The sequence below is a fragment of the Lampetra fluviatilis genome, chromosome 10 (genome assembly GCF_964198595.1).
Source record: "Lampetra fluviatilis chromosome 10, kcLamFluv1.1, whole genome shotgun sequence".
Classification (NCBI taxonomy): Eukaryota; Metazoa; Chordata; class Hyperoartia; order Petromyzontiformes; family Petromyzontidae; genus Lampetra; species Lampetra fluviatilis.
The window spans coordinates 9,071,103-9,091,622 of record NC_136284.1 but is presented as its reverse complement, the minus strand read 5'-3'; the positions used below and the strand labels follow the sequence as shown (position 1 = coordinate 9,091,622).

The 20,520-nt window shown below is 52.5% G+C and overlaps 1 protein-coding gene across 9 annotated transcripts in view; it reads left to right on the top strand.

Annotated features, from left to right (window-relative positions):
- LOC144934537 (uncharacterized) overlaps positions 1–20,120 on the top strand; it is a 56,022-nt gene extending 35,902 nt beyond the window's left edge. For 3 of the 9 annotated variants that reach the window (XM_078860429.1, XM_078860431.1, XM_078860428.1), the window contains exons 7-15: positions 4,231–5,157; positions 6,857–6,946; positions 7,273–7,536; positions 7,878–8,042; positions 11,942–12,103; positions 12,968–13,048; positions 14,028–14,103; positions 14,962–15,024; positions 16,464–20,120. In XM_078860429.1, the coding sequence (XP_078716555.1) occupies positions 4,231–5,157; positions 6,857–6,946; positions 7,273–7,536; positions 7,878–8,042; positions 11,942–12,103; positions 12,968–13,048; positions 14,028–14,103; positions 14,962–15,008 (1,812 nt within the window). In that variant the 3' untranslated portion in view covers positions 15,009–15,024; positions 16,464–20,120. Of the gene's footprint in view, positions 1–4,230; positions 5,158–6,856; positions 6,947–7,272; positions 7,537–7,877; positions 8,043–11,941; positions 12,104–12,967; positions 13,050–14,027; positions 14,104–14,961; positions 15,025–16,463 lie in introns of those variants that run through there. The other 6 variants (XM_078860430.1, XM_078860432.1, XM_078860433.1 and 3 more) reach the window with 6 other exon arrangements.
- The last annotated feature ends 400 nt before the right edge of the window (positions 20,121–20,520 follow it).

Here is a 20,520-nt window from a genome sequence, read left to right as displayed (position 1 = left end):
CTGTTTGAGCCCATAACCCTTTTAAGAGCGATTTAAAATAATTCCTCTTCGAGTCAAAATCCTCTTATCACACGCTATGGCAATTTGTTTTGTACTTTTGTACTATGAACCCGGCGACCTGCGTTCGATTCCCGGCCATGGCTTAAGAATTGTGAAGACGACTTGTTTGTGTTTACCAATCATCAGGCACGTGCGGAAGACGACTTGACAATTCTGGACAATCGCCAGAGAAACGTCGTACTCGAATTGTTAATCTTGTGGGTTCACTCTCCAACAAACCGGATGTGCTGAAGTAGTAACTAATTGGCACGTTTTGTTCTACGTGACAAACCTTACTAATTGGCTGTGGCGGGTGGTGGCGGGTTAGCGGCACATTTACATTCACGCACTATATAGCCAAAAAACAACGAAACCTTTGTAGTGATTGTTCCAAACGATCCCTGGGACAGAGTAATCAAGAAGGCGGGAGCAAACACTCCACGCTCCGATTGGTCGGGGGGCACGGGGAGCAAGAGGATCGGCCGGAACATTCAAAAGGGGAAATGAGATGGAGGGGTTGGGTGAGCGTCAGGTGGGACGGTGAGGCCAGGTGAGGGTAAGAGAGGTGGCGATTGGTGGAGACGGAGTGTGAGGAGGTGCAGAGCCAGGGACAGTTCAAAAGAGGGAGTGGGTGGGTGAGTGAGTGGGTGGGTGAGTGGGTGAGTGGGTGGGTGAGCGTCAGGTGGGACGGTTAGGCCAGGTGAGGGTAAGAGAGGTGGCGATTGGTGGAGACGGAATGCGTGGAGGTGCAGAGCCAGGGACAGTTCAAAAGAGGGAGCGGGTGGGTGAGTGAGTGGGTGAGTGGGTGGGTGAGTGGGTGAGTGAGTGAGTGGGTGGGTGAGTGGGTGAGTGAGTGGGTGGGTGGGTGGGTGAGTGGGTGGGTGAGTGAGTGGGTGAGTGGGTGGGTGGGTGAGTGGGTGAGTGAGTGAGTGGGTGGGTGAGTGGGTGGGTGAGTGGGTGGGTGGGTGGGTGAGTGGGTGGGTGAGTGAGTGGGTGAGTGGGTGGGTGGGTGAGTGGGTGGGTGAGTGGGTGAGTGAGTGAGTGGGTGGGTGAGTGGGTGAGTGAGTGGGTGGGTGAGTGGGTGGGTGAGTGGGTGGGTGGGTGGGTGAGTGAGTGGGTGAGTTAGTGGGTGAGTGGGTGGGTGGGTGAGTGAGTGGGTGAGTGAGTGGGTGAGTGAGTGGGTGAGTGGGTGGGTGGGTGGGTGAGTGAGTGGGTGAGTGAGTGGGTGAGTGGGTGGGTGGGTGGGTGAGTGGGTGAGTGAGTGGGTGAGTGGGTGAGTGGGTGAGTGAGTGGGTGGGTGGGTGGGTGAGTGAGTGGGTGAGTGAGTGGGTGAGTGGGTGGGTGGGTGGGTGAGTGGGTGGGTGAGTGGGTGAGTGAGTGAGTGGGTGGGTGAGTGGGTGAGTGAGTGGGTGGGTGGGTGGGTGAGTGGGTGGGTGAATGGGTGGGTGGGTGATTGGGTGGGTGGGTGGGTGATTGGGTGGGTGGGTGGGTGATTGGGTGGGTGGGTGGGTGATTGGGTGGGTGGGTGGGTGAGTGAGTGAGGGAGTGGCCGAGTGGTGGGTGAGTGAGTGGGTGAGTGGGTGAGTGAGTAGGTGGGTGAGTGGGTGAGTGGGTGGGTGAGTGAGTGGGTGGGTGGGTGAGCGGGTGAGTGGTTGGGTGAGTGGGTGAGTGGTTGGGTGAGTGGGTGAGTGAGTGGGTGAGTGGATGAGTGAGTGGGTGAGTGGATGAGTGAGTGGGTGGGTGAGTGAGTGGGTGGGTGGGTGGGTGAGTGGGTGAGTGGTTGGGTGAGTGGGTGAGTGAGTGGGTGAGTGGATGAGTGAGTGGGTGGGTGGGTGAGTTGGTGGGTGAGTGGGTGAGCGTCAGGTGGGACGGTGAGGCCAGGTGAGGGTAAGAGAGGTGGCGATTGGTGGAGACGGAGTGCGCGGAGGTGCAGAGCCAGGAAGGCGGAGTTCGGGACGTTGCAGGAGAGAGCGAGAACGATGGTGTAGATCCGTGTCGTGGATTACAAAGACATTACCTTGTGAATAAAGAAAAGGCCCAAGAGTCTAGATTTGAAGCTTTCGTGACTGCAAGGATTCATATTCTTAGGTTTTTTCGGTAAAGTCACGTAGGTAAAAAATTAAAATTAATAAAAGTAAAAGTAAAATAAAAATAAATAAAAATCACGACGTTTCGGAAGCAACACAAGCTTCCGTCTTCAGCTATCGTGCTGTGACCGTTCCACCTAAAGACGGAAGCTTGTGTTGCTTCCGAAACGTCGTGATTTTTATTTTATTTTTTATTTTACTTGTATTAATTTTAATTTTTTTCCTACGTGACTTTTCCAGAAAAAACCTAAGAATATGGGCCCAAGAGTTGTCTTTCACCTTGATTGCGGCCGTTCAGCGTGTGGTGCTGGAACGTGGTGGGTCCAGCAGAGGGCGCCCCTCGCTCGGCTGTAATAGAGTGGGGAGATCTCCCACAAAGCACCGCGCTGATCGGGCTGCGATCGTCGCCGCCACGGACGCGAGGGGCACGATCGCGATGCAGTCGCGGTGGCGTTCAAGTTTCAAGTTTCATTTATTTGGTGTAGCCCTGTGAACCATGCGGCTCTTAAGTCGGGTGCAACCGCAACAAACAAAATATGAACGGAGAACATCTTAAAGCGACGACGCGCAACAGAAACATCCTGGATAAACTAGCAAATCTTCCACAAAAAAAACCCACCGCTACGTGCCGTGATTGTCATGCAGCGTCTCCCTCGTCATTCGCCGCTGATGTTAGCCGTGTCCGGAGAAATTCACTCCGCTTTGCAGGGTTTCCGGCACAGTGCGCTAACCATTGTGCGAGCCACCGTTACAAACTGCAAGTTGATCGGCGTTGCCAGAATCAGAATATCTCTTTACACTGGAGGAATCCGATGAGCTAAAACGCTCTTTTTCACAGACGTCCAGCAGTGTGTAATTGGTGAACTCGGAGAGACGTGCCATGGTGAGTCGGCAAGAACCGAATTTGACAAATCCTGACTTAAAGACTCAGGCCAGGCAGTTTAATGAGCATAGCCATTGCTCCCATCATATCAGTGACCCGCAGGAGAGACATTATATTTGTGCAGCATTTGAAGTTTTGACCCCAGCAATCGAGCAACGGGTCAGACTGTTAGGCCTTTAATGAGCTTCATTTGCGAATTGCTCTGCCTCCGTGCACTCGGCGAATTAAGGGCATTGCCTTGATCTGCGTCTGATGATTCAGTCACTCATTACCGTCCACGCCCACGTGGAGCATGCAACCGTGACCCCTGCCGCTAATAGACGGCAACGCCGTCGCTTATGGTAGAGCTCAAATGACCGCGTTGGTGAAATTCGTCGACCAAATCACACCTCGTCACTCTCATCAGCATCAGCATCACCAGCCCATGGTCTTATACACTGCCGGGCGAAGGTCTTCCCAAGCCGTCGCTTTCACTCACGATGCTGCGATGCAACAATCCGCCCAGCACCCACACACTCCATCTCCTCCGTTGACGTGCTGTCGGGCGCGTTAGATCCTTCAGCTGCCACTCTTGCCACCAGTCTCGACCATTGGTCGCATTCCCTTCTCATGACGTGTCCTCTCCCAGCCCACTTTGTTTGTCTTTGCAGTCAGTTCGATGTCTTCAATCTCCATCTATTCCCTGATCCACGTGTTCATCTTTCTGTCTGTCAGCGTGATTTCAAGTACTGTATACGTCTTTCCATTGTTTGTCAGTGCACTTTTGGACTTGGCACTGATTTAAAACGCTCTTACAAAGCTCTTCCTTACAGTGACACGAACCTCTGATTACCACGTTTGGCTAGGTACGGTGTGAAATACATTCTATATACATATCCTAATTTGAGAGATGGGCTAACAGAGCAAGCTAAATTGCGCAAGTGAGACAAACGGTACAAAGATTAAGCAAACAAATGATTAAATTAAATCATGATTCTGGACCTTGATTCTGAATCATAACTTCTCAAATCACCCGGCCTGGGTGGTGGAGGGACGGTGAATAATTGCATACCTAACGGTTACACCCAGGATTGGCCATGTTACCCGTGACGTCAAGCCTCGCTCGCTCGCTCACAAGCATCTTAGTCACGCTGATAATCGCTTTCCCTCCCTCCCTCTTTCCCTCCCTCCCTCCCTACCTCTTTCCCTCCCTCCCTCCCTCCCTCCCCTCCCCTCCCTCAGCTATTGAATGGTGACGCCGCATTTCCCGGTCACGGTGGGGTCCTCTCTATGCCGAGTAACGATGGCGGTGATGGTGACCCCCCCACATCCCCGGATACGGACAGCCCCCGCCGCTCCGCGCCCGCACGGCGGCGCGACCGTGCATCCCTCGCACCAACCCTCACCTCCGAGCTCGTTCCAGGCCCCGCCAAATCCGCTCACACCTGCGGGGACGTCGGGAACGCCGGGAACGCCGGGGGTGTGCGACGTTCCGTGACCGCAGCCGGCGGTGATGCCAACGGCGAGGACGACCCCCGCTGCTCCGACACGCCGGGCGAGGAGACGGACGAACCGCGTGGTCCCGGAGGCGAAGGGGTCTGCAGGGATGCTAGCCGCTCTTCCTCAACCGCCGACGGACCCCCAGCCGATCCGAGCATCTCCCCCGGCGCCGCCGTGGACCCATCGCCGGCGGTGCCACCGCCCGACGCTGGACCTTCAACGGTTGCCGCCGCGGGAGGGGAAACGATCGGCGTGCGAGATTCTTCGGATGAGCAGCCCGCGTCAGTCGGGCGGAGGGCAGGCGGGGACTCGGGGGAAGAGTCGCCGTGCAGCCATCGCAGTGGCGACTACCCCGTCGACGACGACGATGCCGTTCATGCGACGCTGGGCCTTGGCCACCGTGGAAGAGATCGACGGCCGCGCGCAGACGCGGGTCCGACCGGAGCCGACAGCGACGGCCCCGGCGAATTGCTCGTGCCCGAGCGCGGCGGCGAAGGTCGCGGCGGCCCAGTGGGGTGCGACGCGGGAGAAGCGGCGGGGGTTGGCGACGGGCCACCGACGGCTGCGGAGCGCGGGCCGAGGAGGACTTTGCGTGAGGGCCCAGCGCGGGTGCTTGGGGAAGGCTCGGCGGAAGAGGGTGCCGAGGGCAGCCCGGGGTGCTTGGATCAGGTACGGCTGCTTGTCGTGGGGTGACTCCGGCCCCTGTGGTGTGAGTCGACTTTGGAGTTCCTGTGGATTTTCGCAGTTTAACATCCCCCCCCCCGCACCCCTCAATACAGCACCACCCACTTAAGGCTCAAATTTCCCCCCGCAAAAAATAACACAGATTTTTCTTCATTTTAGAAAATTGTCCTTGACCCACAACTTTTCAAATCTTTTGAATATGTATTTTTTTTAGAAAACTTAAAGATGATTACGGTGGAAATGTTGGTGAGGATTTTTTGACCCAGGTCAAAGGTCATACATTGTATATGGCTCTCATCACTACCACAGGGTCCCTGGTTTTTTGTGGTAAGAATGAGCTGATACGTGTCTATTGACGATGGAAATGGCTTTTTAGTGTTATCGCTGACTGACTCACTCACAAGTAGTGAAAATAAATGTCTTATGTGATAAAATAAAACCACTGCAAGTCCCACAGAACCTCACTTTTGTCATTTGCAATCCAATTGTCGTCGCAAGATTTCAGTAAGTTGAAAATAAATGACTGAAACGCACTGAAAGGACTTGCGTTCGCTTACCATTGTTTACCGTGGCAAATAGAGACTGAACAGAGGCTATATATGTTTTACTTTTTATAAACTTTTACGTATAAAGAAGTGAGACAGTCCAATAAAGCATTTTTTTTGCATGTGAGACCTGGGAATTTTTTTTCAAAATCATATTGTCAAACAAGATTGTGCGCAAGTTAGTAAAAAAAAAGCCCTGAAAGACCCATGCATTCAAAAACTCCACCAACGCGCTGAATTGTGCGATTCGTGTCGTTAAATCTGTTCTCAATAAACTCCTCTGTCACTTCACACCATCGTGGCTTATTCTCCCATGGACCTCACATTTGTTTCATTCCTCTGCTCCATTCCATCCCTGTGTCTAACGTCACTGCCACTCTTGTCACCTGGTTTTATTTTATTTCAAATGTTTCCCCCCGAACGTTGTCACCGTGTCTCCACCCTCCCACTCCCCACCCCGTTGCCATCACTGCCACCACTGCCACCACTGTCACCACTGCCACCACTGACACCATTGTCACCACTGCTACTACTGCCACCATTGCCACCATTGCCACCACTGCCACCACTGACACCACTGACACCATTGTCACCACTGCCACCACTGACACCATTGTCACCACTGCCACCACTGTCACCATTGTCACCACTGACACCACTGACACCACTGACACCACTGACACCATTGTTCACCACTGACACCATTGTCACCACTGACACCACTGCCACCATTGTCACCACTGACACCACTGACACCACTGACACCACTGACACCACTGACACCATTGTTCACCACTGACACCACTGACACCATTGTCACCACTGACACCACTGTCACCACTGACACCACTGACACCACTGACACCACTGACACCACTGACACCATTGTTCACCACTGACACCACTGACACCATTGTCACCACTGACACCACTGCCACCACTGACACCATTGTCACCACTGCCACCACTGACACCATTGTCACCACTGCCACCACTGCCAAAATTTCCACCACTGACACCACTGACACCACTGTCACCACTGCTACCATTTCCACCACTGACACCTTTGCCACCACTGCCACCATCGCCACCATCGCCACGTGTCGGCGCTCTCATCTGTTCTGCGAGCATGCCTGCAGCTGGCGGCGCTGTCCAGTCGCCTGGCGGTGCTGGAGAGCAGTCTGTGCCGCCTGGAGAGTGGACTAGCGCCGTCCCACACGTGGGCCCAGGTACGGAGCACGGGCGAGCTGCCGCCAGGTGCCGTGGTGGCACACGGCACGAAAATTCAGACGAAATGTTGAAGAATCCGTTGATCACGCGGTGCTCGAGCAGTGTGTGTAACGGACATCATCGCAACTTGATCAATCCGCTCTCCATTTCTGTCATCCACTTTCTCCATCCATCACTCTCTTCGCTCTCCCCATCTTCCGCCCTGCTGCTTCCTGTTTTTTCTCCACTCTACTCTCTTCGTTCTCTCTACTCTCTTCATCATCCACCCTCTGTAACCCTCTCATTCCTCCGCTCCCTCTCCATCCTCTGCTCCCTCTGCTGTCAGAGTGGGATGAGGTCCGTGTCGTCTCCGGAGCTGGGCCAGCGTCACGGGGACGCGCCGCGCCCTCTGCGACGGGGCACGGCGCTGAGACACGGGCAGCGGCAGGAGAGGATGTCCACTGGGATCCTCGCCGAGGATGAGGAGGAGGAGGACGAAGAGGAGGGGGAGGACCAGGGGGAGGATGAGACAGCCGGTGATTCGGACTCCACCACCGCCGCCACAGATGAGGGTGATGCAGAGGAGGAGGTCGAGGCGGAGATGCGGAAGGTGTGGCACTCAGCACTCTTGGCTCATTCATGTTGATAATCTGCATCGGAATCCAGGAAATATTGTGTTGACGATCTCAGCCTGGGGGTTGCAGGAGGGCAAATCAAAACGTGTCTTGCAGCTACAGAAATGGCAACAATTAAAAAATGATCTTCAATTCTGAATGGCTTTGGCTGGCCCTACGCGCCCCCACCCCACCCCTCCCCCGACAATGCTTCGCGGTGGAAGGCTTGAGTTTGTTTCCCCTCCGCTCCTCTCCCTCCCCCTCCCTCCCAATGTCTCCGTTCCCCTCCGCGCGTGACGCTGTGGCCCTGCCGCTGTGGTGACCTGCTTCCGCTTAGAGGTACACGGCTGCCTCCCTGCGCAGCCTCACGACCCACGCGCTGCGCCTCATCGCCGACGCCCAGCGGCTGCTCTCCCGGCCGGGCGCCGGCGATGTCGGCCCCGCGCCGTCGCGACGCGCGGCCAGGGCGCTCGACCAGAGGCTGTCCGAGCTGGAGGAGAACGTAAGGGCCGTTGTTCGTCGCGGTCATCCATCCCCCTGTCATCGTCGATCATCGCGATAATGTTGATGCTGAAAAATTTACTCGATTGGGATTCCACGTGGCATTCGGCAAAAAAAAAAATTCTTGGCAGAACGCTACTGAAAAAGACAATTGGGATATCAATGAGGATTTTCTGGGTACGCACGCTGAACGATGATTAAAATCTTATGATTAAAATATTCTAATGCACAATATTATAAGAAAATGCCTACGTGTTATTAAAAGGTAAAGATGCAGCCCTGCAAGTACCTGCTAACGCCACAGCCGGCAGAATGACATCCGCCAGACGATATTCGTCGCCTATTCTTCCTCATTGGACGGACGTTTTGGAAGTGGTGGTATTACCCACACTTTACCCCAACACACAGTTGATCTGCCGATAGACTGGGTGGTGAACTTGCTGGGTTGAGAGATAAGTGACAGATGAGGAGGGATTTAAGAAGCTTGTGCCATTGTTTCAACCGCCACGCCTGGAGGTCGAACCGGCGACTGCCGGATGGCAAGTCCAGTGTGCCAACCGTAACCGCGTGGCAGCATCGTCTTTACGCGTATAATTAAGGCATTGAATGTACATATCGTGTGCGATTCAGATGTATTTTTCTTGATGCGTACATTTCCAGCAAGTAGGCTGATTGCTACGCTTGGTACGGGGGTCTCGTCATCCCTGGAACGGCTCCTGTTACACGACCTGCCCCGATAGCGGTGTTTAGAGGCCGTGCCACTGTGTGGGTCAAACACGATACCACACGGCCAAGTGGCGGTTATCTAACGTGTCCGAATATGGCCGTGTCAAGGGATCTTGCGACGATGCCGTACGAAAAGAGACACGCATGTAATTACATGGTCGGAGCACTGCTCGTCGTATAAACCGTAGATATATGAAAAAACATAAAACATCGATCGTTATGTAAAAACCCCAAAAAGCTTCGCGATGAAAAGTAGAGATTAACAAAAAGGATGAAAATGCCAAACAATCCGGAAAATAACACAAAAGCAAAGTTAAAGTGCCCGAGACAAAAACGTCTGAAAATATTCCGACACTCCATAAGAGCAGTCACAGCAGCAATCTCACAAAGAGCCAACCACTCGAAGTGCAAGCGTCCTCGACGGAAACGTAACCAGTGGAGATTTTGTTGTTGTTAAATGGGTGCGTTAATATATATTTTTAAAAAACAAGCATAGTTAAGATTCAGACAAAACTACCGCTCTTCACAGGATTACGGAAAAGTTGCCAGGCCAATGGAGTCGCTGTGGAAATCAACAGATAACCAGGGCCAATGCTGAAACAAATTGAATTGAGCCCTTTGGCGACTGTTTGTACCGAATTTTAATACGGCACTGTCTCAATTATGGCATGAAGTGTGATGAGCAAAGCAAAATCCACGTGAATTCGCTTGGAAATGTAAAGATATGACGGAGGGACACAACTGAATGTGTCTACCTGGGGCAGTGAACACTGTCGCTGGACCGAGATCAATGCGATGGATTAAATACGCCGACGAGATCAGGCTGGATTTATTTTTCGAACACGGAACTGACAATGAAATGCGATGTACCCAAGTGCCGAATTAAGACAGTTTTGATCGGTGCGTAATCACCTGCCATGACGTTGTTGACCTGAATAGAGAAAAGGGAACAGAAGGGCGGAGAGGTCTGAGCTTGGAGTCCACTGAGAGAGGGAGAGAAAAGCATGGATTAGAGACCATGCATTTGTTTCAGAGACACGGGATGATCACTCGATAGTCTAGACCAGTGGTTCTTAACTTTTACTGGTTCTCAGACAGGGCGTCTCGCGCCCCCCAGGGGGTGCGTGCACCTCAGGTTAAGAACAAACTGGTCTGGACTAATGTATGTATGTTTTACCTATTTCTAATGACAGAGCAGCAGCCAAAATAATTGAATGGGCCCAAAATATGTCCATTGCGGAGATGGAGCAATGAAATGGGATCACGTGCAGGGGTTAGATGGATAATTGCAGGACTGCGAGGGAGATTGCGATGAACTGGGGGGACTTTCATCCAGCAGTAGCTAAGATCGCAGCCGATGGTGATGATTGTATTGAAGATGGCAAATGATCAATTGTTAATTAATTTGAAACAGTTGACTGCAATATACTGTATCTTTAGAGGATATAAATGTTCACATTTTTTTTACATTTTCTGTTACATTTTCTTTTCAATGCCGATGTCGACTCAAGTGTGTGTGTATTGTATTTGATCACTGTATATCATTTGCATAAGTTGTGTCAGGGTGACACATCACAGCTCGTTTTGAACATGACAGTGACGTGTCATTTTTTTTGTTCTGCCCGTCGCTTCCAGTTATCCGTCACGCCTCAGTGTCGCGCGGCTGACCCAGCGCTCTCCGCTCTCCGTTTGCAATAAGTAATATTTAAAACAACTTTTTTCAAAACACGCTTTTATGAAATGTGCTAGTAATGGGAGAACTCCACGACTCCAGGAAGTGGCCCCGAAGCTTGCCATAACGTATGGGACCGTGGTCAATTACAGCCAACGTGAGTTTACCGTGGACATTCAGAACTAAGCCGAAACATAAGATATAAAAAATATATCTGAAAAAAATATTTTTTTTTTAATGATAGAATATAGTATTGTCATCAGTATGACATACGTATGCCAAGTTTGCAGTCGATACGACATTGGGAAGTGGGTTAAAATTGAGTTACAATATTTGAGGATACAACAGCAACAACAGACAGTGAGTTAAATGAAAGTGTGTAAAATAAAAAAAAAGTTTCCAACGAAACCGTGGGGTCGATACAAACAACGAAACGAAGTGCTCGCTGTACTTTCAGCAGAACCATCTGGCGGCAAGGGTTGGTGGATCACGTGCCGATTTGTGAACCTCCCAAAAACCATTGGGGTTGTGAGGGGTGCCAAACCATTGCAGTACAGCGAGTCGGATTCATTATCCCATCTGTGCGGACCTTTTCAGTTGCTATCCTCACACGTGTAGGGTTTTTTTGTTGTTGTTGTCGTCATGGATTACGCCGCTTTCAGCCAACGTACAAAAAAATTAGCCTCGCATGTTACTCTGTGAGGCTTTTCCTATATTCAAGTCTTATTATTGGAAGTAAAGCAGATGCACATAGGTTAACAAACTACACCCGGGGACTAATCCTGGTCGGTGACCATAAAAAAACATATCTTTGCACCCGTCACACCACATCCATCATTCCTCCTCACTGTAGCTGCTACATGTATATACGCATGTATGTTGAACTTCTTTTGCACCGTACGTAGACAACCGTACTAATCGGAGGTGCGGGTGAAGGGCAACAAACTAAACACAAAAATCCGATCTAAAGAAATGAGTTTTCAATCTAGATGATTTGAAAGTGCATAGCTCCAGTGGCTTCCTAATATCGGAAGGAAGAGCGTTCCAGACGGCCGCAGAAGCGCATCTAAAAGCGCCACGCGACGCGGTGACCGCCGTCTTTGTTCGATGGCCACCAGCCAAAATCCGCCGCTGCTGCTGCGAGGATCGCCGGAATTCGCGTGATGGTTCATGCCCCTTGACGAAATCAGCAAGGTGTTTTTGCTCATTTGTGGCAAGCACTTTGTGTGTGTGTGCGTGCGACGAGCGCGACTTTATTATAACGTATTAGTTCGGCAGTCGTCACGTGCCCACCTACTCCATTCCGCCAGCAAACCCGCAAAAATCTATGCATCTCCCGCGTCTGTCGATCGCAACGAGCGCGATAGAATAGACCGCGGGCCCCGGGCCGCCCAGACCTAGCGGCAGGTCATCACGCGAGAGAGCCCTGTCGCGGACGTGACCGTGACCCCCCCCCCTTCCCCCCACTCGACGGGCCCCGTGGCCGGCCCGCGTGCCCGCAGGTGTACGTGGGCGCGGGCCAGGCCTTCGAGCTGGAGGAGGAGCTGCGGCACCTGGAGGAGCGGGCGCGCGGGATCCACGCGGCGACCACGGAGCGCGAGCTCGCGTGGCTCGAGGATCGCGTCGCCACCGCCTCGGCGCAGGTGCAGGGCGCCGAGGGACAGGTGAGAGGGGGTGGGGTGGGGTGCTACAGACGCCCAGTAGAAACGTCCGGACGACTATGGAGGAAACCTCCAGCCGGGCTTGGTTATGTTTTTTTCTTTCTCTCCAAGTTCCACGATTGTTCATGCGCGCGATTTCAGCCACGTTTTTACATTTGCATTGCGGGTGCGTTGCAGCGGGTGAAGTTGGCGGGTGCGTTGTATGGTGGTGCGGAAATATGGCGCAGCCTCTTGGGTGCGGCTGTGGGTGCCTGTGGCACAGCCATCGCGTGTGCAGGCGGTGCAACTGCACAGGGGTCCGTGGGCCAGAGGGGGCTAGGCATCAGGCTACGAAGTGGGGGTTAGGGGAGGGGGGAATTGAACATCCTTCCTTCTCTCCTTCCGCCTACCCCTCCTCCCACTCCTCCGCTCTCCTCTCACCTCCGCTCAGCATCACGCACGCATGTCCCCGGCCGCCTTTGTCTCCCTAGTGGCGATGTTTACACACACCACCAGGTACTCATTTTAGTCTGAGTTGACCTAGGGGAGGCCCAGGACCGGTTCAGATAATCGTCACTGGTGTTGGCTGTGAGTGTAAATCGAGCTCGGGTCGCCGGGTTGTCGTAGCGCAGCGTAGCGCCAACCGCTACAACAACTCGCTCCCCCATGTTCATATACTCAAACGGATATTTTTTTGCTTTTTGTTATTCGGGTCGATTCGATGGGACGTACATTGCTCGTTAGCAAAACACCGCCGCCTCGTTCACGCGTAGCGCGCTCGTGGTTGCCGTCCGTGCGTCGTCGTCGCGGATGAACGTTCGCCGACCCTGACGGCGGCTGCGTCTGTCGCTGCTCCGCCTGCCCTGTTCGCTTGTCCCCTCCGAGGAGCAGATCTCTGACATCGAGCAGTCCGTCTCCTGCCTGGGCGTCTGCCTGCCAGCCGGCCCCATAGCGAGACGCGAGCCGCAGGTCAGGCAGCAGGGTCAGACTGACGTCGAATTTCATCGTCATCATCGCCACCGTCATCATCACCGTTATCATCGTCACCGCCATCATCGTCACCACCGTCATCACCGTTATGATCGTCACCATCATCACCGTTATTATCGTCACCGCCATCATCACCACCGTCACCATCATCATCACCGTTATCATCATTATCATCGTCACCATCATCACCGTTATCATCGTCACCATCATCACCGTTATCATCGTCACCCGCCATCATCGCCACAGTCATCATCATCGTCATCATCGTCACCATCATCATCACCACCGTCATCGTCACCGTCATCATCGTCATCATCACCATCATTGGCATTATCATACTAATGATCATTGCACCCTTGCCTGTGCCTTATTCATCATCATCCATACATGATCATAACCACCCTATCAAATTTCCATCCATAAATCATAATCTTAGGCATCATCCACAAGACAGCCATCATCACATTAATCATAATCCATCAATCATCTGTCAGTCGCCATCATAGGCCACGAATCATCATCATGCAAACCTTTCAACAATCACGAGATTTCTCAAAGAGCGGGAGTGTGGCGGTGATGTGCGGTGACACAAACGCCACGAGGCGATGACGCCTACTTCACTACGCACGTGGCGGCAGTGCTATTTTCGTACTGTGGTCATTAAGTTTAACACGTAGGCTTTCGCCTGATGAAGCTAGTTGTAATTACTGGCGAAACGTCGTACTCAGATTGTAAATGTTGTGGCTTGGCTCTCCAACACACCGGTGTGCTGTACTAGTGACGAATTGGCCACGTTCTGTTTACGTGACAACCCTTACGAGTTGGCTGTGTCGGGTGGTGGCAGGTTTTAACGACACTTTTATATATTTGCGCGATCTAACCCAAACCCCCCCCCCCTCTATTATGGACGTTGTCATTGACGTCCACCTATTGCGGTGCCCACGACACCATGCCACAGGCCGCACTCGTGGAGTCACCAAAGCCACGAAGCCGGAAGCTGCCAGCGCCGCCGGGGAGTGACAGCTACTTGCAAGGTGCGTGCTGTGATTGTGTGCCCTGTGGAGACTTTCAACTTCCCATTCGCGGGGGGGAGGAAGGGTGGGAGGGGGCGGCTAGATTGTCATTTATTTGGAGACTGATCGATCGGTCTAGCGATTTAGAGGAGCAATGTGGAACGATGGCCAGGTGTTACCGTCTTTGCCCGGATAGATACCAGGAGGTTCTGTGGAGGAGATTCATGGAAGAGGTTCATGAAGGACACTGCTGGTGGAGTTGGAGGCAGTCGCAACAATGGAGGGCAGAGGAGTGACGCTCGCAATAATGAGCGGAGTCCCGGGCGCATAAAACGCAGAGAGTTAGCACAGTGGAGAGCACAGTTGGTGCATCTGTCAGCCATCTCAGTCACTCAACCCATGGCACCTGGGTCTGTCCCGTGACCTCCTGATAGCGAGCCTTCGGCACGTCACGTGACGTTAAAGTGCACCTGGCATGGCACAAGCGCCGTGGTGACGTTACCACCACTTAGTGGTGAACAGCGGTTGTTGTTGTTGTTAGAGTGCGACTGGGGTGATGTCGGATTGGTTTGTCCGTTGGCTTTTGTGAAATTTCGGTTCAAAATCCGCTCAGCCAAATCAAATAACGAATCCTTTTTCGACGTCCCATCGACGTGCACGCTCCGACCCACTTGTTACGGCGTCCCGAGAATGCGATCGCGCGTTGGGAGCGCCTTCTACACTCAAATCGTGCATCGTCGTGCCTCGGGATCGATTTCAAGCGCCGTCGCCAAACTGAAACCCGTGGGGTGAATGACGCTCGAGGCCGTCGTGATGATCCATTTCCTTGCTACTTTCCGCTGTCTCGGTTCGGTGGCGCTGCCGCTGCGATCTCCCCAGCGGACTGGATGAGGGAGCTGTCCGAGGAGCCCTCGGAGTTCGCTTGAGCCCAGGGGCGACGTGGTGAGTGACATCAACGTCATCTTCATCATGAACTTATGAACAGAAACTATAAACTATTTTTTTTTATGTACATAGCTCTTTTTCAGGAGCGACCTGGCCCCAAATGATAGCTCGACGACGTGGCTTATCGTGTGGAAACTTCAAAGCAGCCAAATATTCTTAAATGCATTTTTATTCTAAATGTGGAGGGAAAAACCGGAAGACGCGGAGAAAAATCAAACGCGACCACTTGGAGAGAGACATGCAAACTCCAAATATACAGCAGTCGTCAGGGTCAGGATCGAAACCACGACCTCCTGCATACCAGGCGAGGTAATTAACGCCTTGCCACCGTGGCGCCATCGTCGTCATCATTAAATTGTTGACGAACAACAATGTGTGTGTGGTCACTAGCCCTACCCTAAGCAACTGACACAGCGTTATACCCACATGCCGAGTCTGGTAAGCCATTCAATCCTCACAACCAACATTTTGTAGAAATGAGTTACGACGTTTCATTTGAAACTCCCGTCAAATATTATTCAGACAAGATCCGGAAAGTCAAGATTAACGAATCCACTTCCTGTTCTCTCACTTACCGGTGGGCTGAAGCGACGATTGTTTGGCACGTTAAACGCGATTTGCTGCCCACCGAACGGAGATGGTCATGGCATTGCATTGCTTTTAGCTGTGCCTCTGCAACTGTCTGGAACACTTTTCCTTCTGACATTAGATTGCCCACTGGAACTGTGCACGTGTCAATATGAATTTAAAACTCGTTTATTTAAGACTGCTTTTCGCATATAGTCTGCCGTCCCTCCCACGCATCCCCGACTGGCGCGGATGGCTCCATAAAATGTTGAAGACGTTCAACATGCATACAATAGAGCACGTGGCAACTCACTTGTTTGGCTGTGTTGTATGTATGTTGAACCTTTTTCGCATCGTACGTTTTCAACCGTGCTCATCGGAGGTAGAGAGGGTTCTTACTGACACAGATGTCGTCAGATCATTTCCCGCACCTCCGATTAACACGGTTGGCTACGTACGGTGCGAAAGAAGTTCAACATGCGTACGTACCTACATTACATTTTGCAGCCGAACAAAACTTTCGATTATGCATGAAATTTTAAAATTATGTAACGACAACAACAGCGCAGAATCATTGCGTGACCTCGATGAGAGCTTGTGCTCATTTTGCCAGACACCGAGTGAAATTTCTTTTCAGCGAAGCAGCCGTACACTCCGTCACAAAGAAAACATCTGAAATAAAAACTTCCCTTTTTGCTCGCGTTCAACGATACTTCACCTCGTCACGATGGCACTTACGAAAGGGGGGGGGAGGGAGGGAGTGATTTGTGACTGGGGGGCGGCGGGCGGGGGGGCTGGTGAATGTGTTTTTGTTAATGTGTGCGTGGAAGTCCCTGTGCTGTGTCCGTGCATTTTATTTGCTTTCCTAGGATGGTCGCCGTGTCGGGGCCGCTTGGAACTCCGCGAGTTATCCACCGCTGCTGCTGCTGCTGCTCTCGAGTGCCTTAATGAAGCTGGAGCACCAGGCTCTCTCCCACCGAACCCCTCCGTGCGTGCGTCACTCTTGTCGGCCCTTTGTCCCCCGGGCACCAACCCACAAACCTGCACGGGGAGGCCACTCGACAAACCTTGCAGGCCACTCGCAAAGCGTGCAGGCCACTCGCAAAGCGTGCAGGCCCACCCAAAACGAGGCTCTGTCTTTCTTGCGTGCCCTTTACCGACGGCGGCGTTTGTTTTTTTGCGTTTCTTCCCTTTGCGGCCGTGCTGCCACGGCTCTCTCCGGCCGCGTTGTTTGGCGTGAGGTCCGACGACGAAGCTCCCGGGATGCGGAGTGAAACGTTGGACGTCGCCCGCAGCGACCTGGAGAGACGTAGACGCGGACCGAGTGGTGTGTTATCGTACGAGTCGTGTCTGTGTCATGTCCCTCCCACCCCCATCCCTTACATGTCTTGTGCTGTGGCCGGTTGTAATTCTATTAAGTGAAGCAGAGAAGGGTGGGTTTTTTTGTTTTGTTTTGCCGGTGCTTGGCGATCTTCAATGAACCCGCACGTCCGCACCTCCGATTGGCACGGTTGGCTTCGTACGATGTGAAAGACGTTCAACGTACACGCATATGCACGTGCAGGGCAGTGGCCTACTAGCGTGGCACCACACTTGACAGACAGCTAATGGGATGGATGGGGAGGCACGCAGGGCCGAGTTACGAAGGTCGTCGCGAGTTGCTGTGCGCTCTCTATGCCACTGCACCTCGCCATCGTTTCCTTCCTCGTGCCAAGATCTCACAGCAGTTGCACACGCGACGAATCGGCCGTCCGAGGTCTGCTCCTCTCCACACTGTCATCCCGCTCGAGAGAGCGGCCACCAAGGATGAGGACACCCACTCCACAACCGGTGACCAAACGATCGAACGCATCATAAACTCCCCCGCCGTCCATTACGAGCGTTTCGAGTAGCTCCGAGTGGCGTACACTCACTATGCCTGCACACTCAACATCTCCTGAAGCCACTCGATGGATTTCAAATTGGGAAATCGATTTGAGTTCGCTCCTCGAACCGCATCCAGATAACAAAGAACCCGGGCTTCATACGTCTGTTCGCGTTAGGGAGGTCCGCACGCCTGATGTTCGAGGTGTACCTTATTGCGCAGCAGTTTCCATCCCGACACGGTCCACTCCGCTCCGTACCGCCGCGCGTCTCTGCTTGCTGAGCCCCCCCCCGCCCGCCCCTGGTAAGAGCCCCGTGCTCACGTCACGTGCCCTTACATCTCCTCTCCCGAACAATCGGCGCTCTCGGCCTTACCGTGCTGCCAGCCCCGGTCCCGAGGTGCCCCCTCGGATTTCCAGCGTTGGGAGCTCCTAGCCTGGGACCCTTCAGCCGGTTTACTTTCTCGTGAGTGGCCAGCTTCTCGGCCCGGCTGCCACTGGGACCCTCGGCCATGGCTTCGTCACATCCCGTATAAACGAGTGCAACACTTTCCTCCACGGTCTCCCCAAATCCCTCCTCTCCAAGCCTGAAGACAAAAACAAAAAGATGCCACCGCCAGACTCAAGGGTCTCGAGTGTTTTTTTTTCTTAAGCACGTGAGAAGTTCATGTACTAGGTATAGTCATGTGAGCCATTCGGCTCTTGAATCGGGTGCAACCGCAACAAACAAAAAATAAAAACATGAGCAAAAAAACATCTTAAAGTGAATATGTGACTGAGTGCAAACAGAAAATCCAAGAAAAGACAGCAAAATATTGCAGAAAAAACACCGTACACCAACGCTGTGTGCAAAAATCCCAGTGGGATGCAAGTCAAACAACAACAACAACCACAAGACAACTTAGATTAAGGCCATCAGTCTAACTCTGTACTACAACAAACAAACATGGCTAAACCAATACACTTTTCGAAATCACCAAAATAAAGCCAGAAGTCAAGAGACCAGCAGCATTAGCCTCGTTTGAAAGAGTGACCGGGGGGGCATTCGTCTGCCAGTATGGGGCCGACGGTTGCAATGTATGGTTCCAATAAAAAATACCCCTTCCGCACCCGTACACCAGACCCGCATTACCCATGGACCACTGGCTCTCACTACAATCTCGCCTGAACTTGGGAGGTCGCGCCCTCCTGCCTTGAAGATCCTCCATGGGTTCACCACCGCGGCCACCCAGTAGCCCGTCGCTTCTCTCCTCCGCTCCCGACACTCCTCTCCACTGCAGGAGCCAAGCAAGGCTTCATGTCGAGAGTCAAACCTTTACTGAGTGGGAGGTCGCCCGGTCGCTCGTGCTGCCCTCTAATCCTGGAACGTCCTCCCCCTCCGATGTTCTGTGCTGCTGACGCCCTGGCCCTGTTCTAGCCCAGAATCAAGACCGCCCCCCCCCTCCCCTCCGCCTATGACCGTCTCCTTCTCCCCATCGAGTGAATATGCCCACAGTTTCTGTAGAGGGGATTGGGAATGCGGTTGCATTGTTTTAGAGGACACTTTTCAAAAGTCTGCAATTCCCGTGTGTCGGCCAGCGTGTGTTTATTTGCTCCTGGGTGTGATGGACACTGGGGCGTGTAAGTCGGCGCTTCTTGATGTTCTGTGTGCGTATCTGCAGTGGCACGTGTAATGTTTATTGAGCAGTCTCACAGAGGCTGCTGTCACGTGTGCTGGACCGACCAATGAACAATGCTTTTTGTGTTTAGTTTCTTGTCCTTCCTCCGCACCTCCAATTTGCACGGTTGGCTACGTACGGTGCGAAAGAAGTTATGCACACGTACGCACAACACGGAGCGATGCATATTTTTGTAGGGACCATTTGTCCCCGATGCAGCCCTCGCTTAGCACTCAATCCCCCATACATGGGCATTACAGAATATGTTCGGTTGTGATTGGTAACGTGATATGTAAAAAAACAAAATGTTATAATTGAAAGCGAATCGATGTTCTTGCCCCGTGAGCACGAGCGCGCGACGTGCATCACAGACGGGCGACGGAACCGATCGGGCGAGTGAGTGCCCCCCGGTGACCCCCCCCCACCCCCCCTAAACGATTCCGATGTCTCCTCCCTGCGTTGTGACCTCCGATTGCGTTCGACGACTCATTCGCGGGTGGAGATTTTAATGGCAGCACGTGGCTCTCTGCCGAGAGCCCTCTCAGCTCGGCTCGCTCGCTCTGGATCGAGAGCGGGGGGGGAGGGAGTGACAATAAATGGGCATGCGTGGTCGCCCACCTGACCCGCCTCTGATGTGCAAACCGAAGCCGTAAATGGGTTTCAATTGGTCCAAATCGTTAAGTTAATTACGATGAGATCAATTGCCCTTCCCCACCGTGGGCCTCTCGTTCACATTCAGATTATGAGCGAGCGCACGCATGAAGATTATTTTAGAGTTCAATACTCTGGCAAGTCCTGGAGCTTTGTCGAAAAAAAAAACATTGTTGGGGGGGGGGGGGGAAGGGCTTTTGTTTGATTTATTTTTAAAGCAGGTGTATATTTTAAAAAAAGTGGCAGGCTCTACTGCCCGTAACAATGACATCGAGTTTCATTTTAAACGTGTATAAATATACGGTATGCAAAACATTATGAATAAATCTTGCGGGACTTGTGATATTTAATGAGATTTCTCATCCGTTCTTGTCGCACGTGCATAATATCCCACGACGTTTTTGAGCGATGTCAGTGATTATTAAGGTTACTGGAACATGTATACGGGACCGGCCGTCACATTTTATATATATATATTTTTTACTTTCAAAACGAGGGGGAGCGGTGGTTCTGCGGTTAGCATGCTGCTCTATAGAGCGACGCAATCCGAGTTTAATTCGGTTAACATGAGTGGCGAGTGTCATCTCATCCAATCATGTGCCTCATTGTCCCACCGATGATGTCGTTTGCGCAAACAAACCCCCCTGTTCTCATGTCGTGGTTATACAGTACTATAATGTTAAACATGTATTTCTTTCATACTCTTTGGTTCTTTCGGTAAAGTCACGTAGATATAAAATAAAATAAATCACGAC